The sequence below is a fragment of the Psammomys obesus genome, unplaced genomic scaffold, assembly GCF_907164565.1.
Source record: "Psammomys obesus unplaced genomic scaffold, mPsaObe1.curated_primary_1811, whole genome shotgun sequence".
NCBI classification, from domain to species: domain Eukaryota; kingdom Metazoa; phylum Chordata; class Mammalia; order Rodentia; family Muridae; genus Psammomys; species Psammomys obesus.
Genome location: NW_026596131.1, coordinates 16,770,500 through 16,773,792, shown reverse-complemented (window position 1 = coordinate 16,773,792; position 3,293 = coordinate 16,770,500). Strand labels below are relative to the sequence as shown.

Sequence of the window (3,293 nt, the reverse complement as noted above, 5' to 3'; positions counted from 1 at the left end):
GATAGATAGATAGATAGATAGATAGATAGATAGATAGATAGATAGATAGATAGATATTCACCTCACATCTCAATCTTAGCTCCCTCCTCTCCTCCTGGCTTACCCACTTTCCCTCTTCCCCCATTTCTCTTCCTCAGAAAAAGGGAGCCCCCCCCCCCCAGGTCATCTAGTTGCATAAGATCTGAGCTCCTTCTCTTCCCCTGAGTCTGGCAAGGCAGCCCTACCAGAGGGGAGTGATCAAAAAGCAGGCACTAGAGTCCATGACAGAGTCAACTTCAGCTCCCCTTACTGGGAAACTCACATGAACCTTGAGCTGCCCCTCTGCTACATTCCTGTAGGGAGTGTAGGTCCAGTCTCTTCATGGTCCTTAGTTGCTGCTTCAGTTTCCACAAGCCCCTCTGGGCCCTTGTTAGTTTAGCTCTGTTGGTCTTCTGGAGTTCCTGTCACCTCCAGGTCTTTCTATTCTTCCCCCCACTTTTCCACAAAACTCCCTAATCCTCACCCAAATTGGGCTATGATTCTCAGCATTTGTTTCTATCTGCAGCTGGCTGGAGCCTCTCAGAGACCAGCTATGCTAGGCTCCTGTCTCTGAGCATAGCAGAATATCATTAATACTGTCAGGGGCTGGCTCTCCATAAATGTTTTTAAACATTGGAAATTTTTTAGTTTGTTTCTTTAGGGTCATGTAAATGTTGCATTTGATGGTCCTGAATTACTAATTATTCACAATTAAAAATAGTTTTAAATATTTTCTAAAATTAACAAATAACATTTAAAATGTTTTATTAACAAAAAAAGTAATGTATTCCTTTGTTGAAATAGTTTTGAGACTAAAATCATATTTTTATTTTAAGTATTTTTGTCTAGTTTTTAGATATATCTACTCATACACTACAGCAAAAGACCTGTAGTGGCATTATTTTCATCTACCGATGTACTTACTAGAACTATCAAATGGCTATTTTGATAATAATTAGCAATATATCTAAGGCAATCACAGACATGTAATTGTTTTATGGAAGTTAATATTCACATTTAAAACAGTGTAATTTTGCGAATGATATTTTTATATTGTTATAAGTCTTGTATGATGTGATGATAGAAACATACATAACAAAAAATATAATTCAAACTTATCCTAACTCTCTAATTCATTTCACAGTTTTAGACCTGGCAAAACACAAGAAGAAATGAAAAATCATACATCTGTGAGTGAGTTTATTCTTTTGGGATTAACAAATGACCCCAAGCTAAACATTTTTATTTTTATATTTTTATTTATCGCTTATATTTTGAGCATTACTGGAAATCTGACCATTATTACTCTCACTCTGGTAGATTCACACCTCAAGACTCCCATGTATTTCTTTCTTCGAAATTTCTCTTTCCTAGAAATCTCCTTTACAACAGTTTGCATTCCTCGGTTCCTTGTGAGCATTGTAACAGGGGACATGACCATCTCCTATAACTCGTGCATGGCCCAGCTGTTCTTCTTCATACTCCTGGGCTCAATTGAATTTTTCATTCTGACTGCTATGTCCTATGACCGCTATGTGGCCATCTGCAAGCCCTTGCACTACAATACAATAATGAGCAACAGGGTCTGCACCCAGCTCATAATCAGCTCTTGGCTGGCTGGGTTTCTCATCATTTTTCCGCCTGTGATCATGGGGCTTCAGCTGGATTTCTGTGACTCTAACATCATTGACCATTTCTCCTGTGACTCCTCTCCCATGCTGCTCCTCTCCTGCACAGACACAGCCTTTCTGGAGCTCTTGGGATTCATCCTGGCAGTATTCACTCTTATGGTAACCTTAACATTAGTGGTTCTCTCCTACCTATTAATCCTCAAGACAATTCTAAGAATCCCTTCTGTGGAGCAAAGGAAAAAGGCCTTTTCTACCTGTTCCTCACACCTGATTGTTGTCTCTATTTCCTATGGAAGCTGTATATTCATGTATGTCAAAACCTCAGCAAAGGAAGGAGTGGCCTTGACTAAGGGGATAGCAGTGCTCAACACCTCTGTTGCCCCAATGCTCAATCCTTTTATTTACTCCCTTAGAAACAAACAAGTAAAAGAATCCTTTAAGAACTTGATTAAAAAATGTATGTCGAATAAAATATAATAGTAAAGAAATTCACTGCTGTTTTAAATGACCATTATATGCAATGTGTATTTACATGATTGCATTTCCTATCCACTGCTGTATTCAACTTAGCTGAATGTTTTTATCTTTTCCATTTCAGCTTTACTTGACAAAGTTATCATTTTTTTTAGAAATTATCTTCTTTATTGCTTGGTTTTTTTTAATTTTTTATTAATTACACTTTATTCATTTTGTATCCCCCCATAAGCCCCTCCCTCCTCCCCTCCCGATCCCACCCTCCCTCCCCTTTCTGCATGCATGTCACTCCCCAAATCCACTGATAGGGGAGGTTCTCCTCTTCTTTCTGATCTTAGTCTATCAGTTCTCATCAAAAGTGGCTGCATTGTCCTCTACTGTGGCCTGGTAAGGCTGCTCCCCCCTCAGGGGGAAGTGATCAACGAGCAGGCCAATCAGATTATGTCAGAGGCAGTCCCTCTTCCCATTAGTATGTAACCCACTTGGACACTGAACTGCCATGGGCTACACCTGTGCAGGGGTTCCAGGTCATCTCCACAAATAGTCCTTGGTTGGAGTATGATTTTCTGGGAAGTTCCCTGTGTTCAAATTATCTTGTTCTGTTGCTCTCCTTGTGGAGTTCCTGTCCCCTCCAGCTCTTACTATTTCCCACTTCTTACATAAAATTCCATTCACTCTGCCCATCAGTTGGCCATCAGGCTCAGCATCTGCTTTGACAGTCTATACTGCAGAAGCTTTCAGAGGCCCTCTGTGGCAGGTTACAAGGTTGTTTCCTGTTTTCTTCTGGCTTTCAGAGGCCCTCTGTAGCAGGTTCCGAGGTTGTTTCCTACTTTCTTTTTCTTCTGATGTCCATCCTCTTTGCCTTTCAGGATGGGGATTGAACATTTTATTTAGGGTCCTCTCTTTTGCTTAGTTTGTTTAGATGTACAGATTTTAGTGGGTTAATTTATATTGTATGTTTATATGAGTGAGTATATACCATGCGTGTCTTTTTGCTTCTGGGACAACTCACTCAGGATGATCCCCATCAGAATGGCCAAGATGAAAAACTCAAGGGACAACACATGCTAGAGAGGTTGTGGAGAAAGGGGAACCCTTCTCCACTGCTGGTTGGAATGTAAACTGGTACAACCACTCTGGAAATCAATCTGGTGCTTTCTCAGACAACTA

General features: G+C 40.3%; 1 protein-coding gene across 1 annotated transcript; it reads left to right on the top strand.

Moving 5' to 3' along the window:
* The first annotated feature begins 1,184 nt into the window (after window positions 1-1,184).
* Window positions 1,185-2,126, top strand: LOC129665562 (olfactory receptor 6C76-like). Its single transcript, XM_055592301.1, has one exon. The coding sequence runs from the start codon at window positions 1,191-1,193 to the stop codon at window positions 2,124-2,126; it is 936 nt and encodes a 311-aa protein (XP_055448276.1). The 5' UTR covers window positions 1,185-1,190.
* Window positions 2,127-3,293: the final 1,167 nt, after the last annotated feature.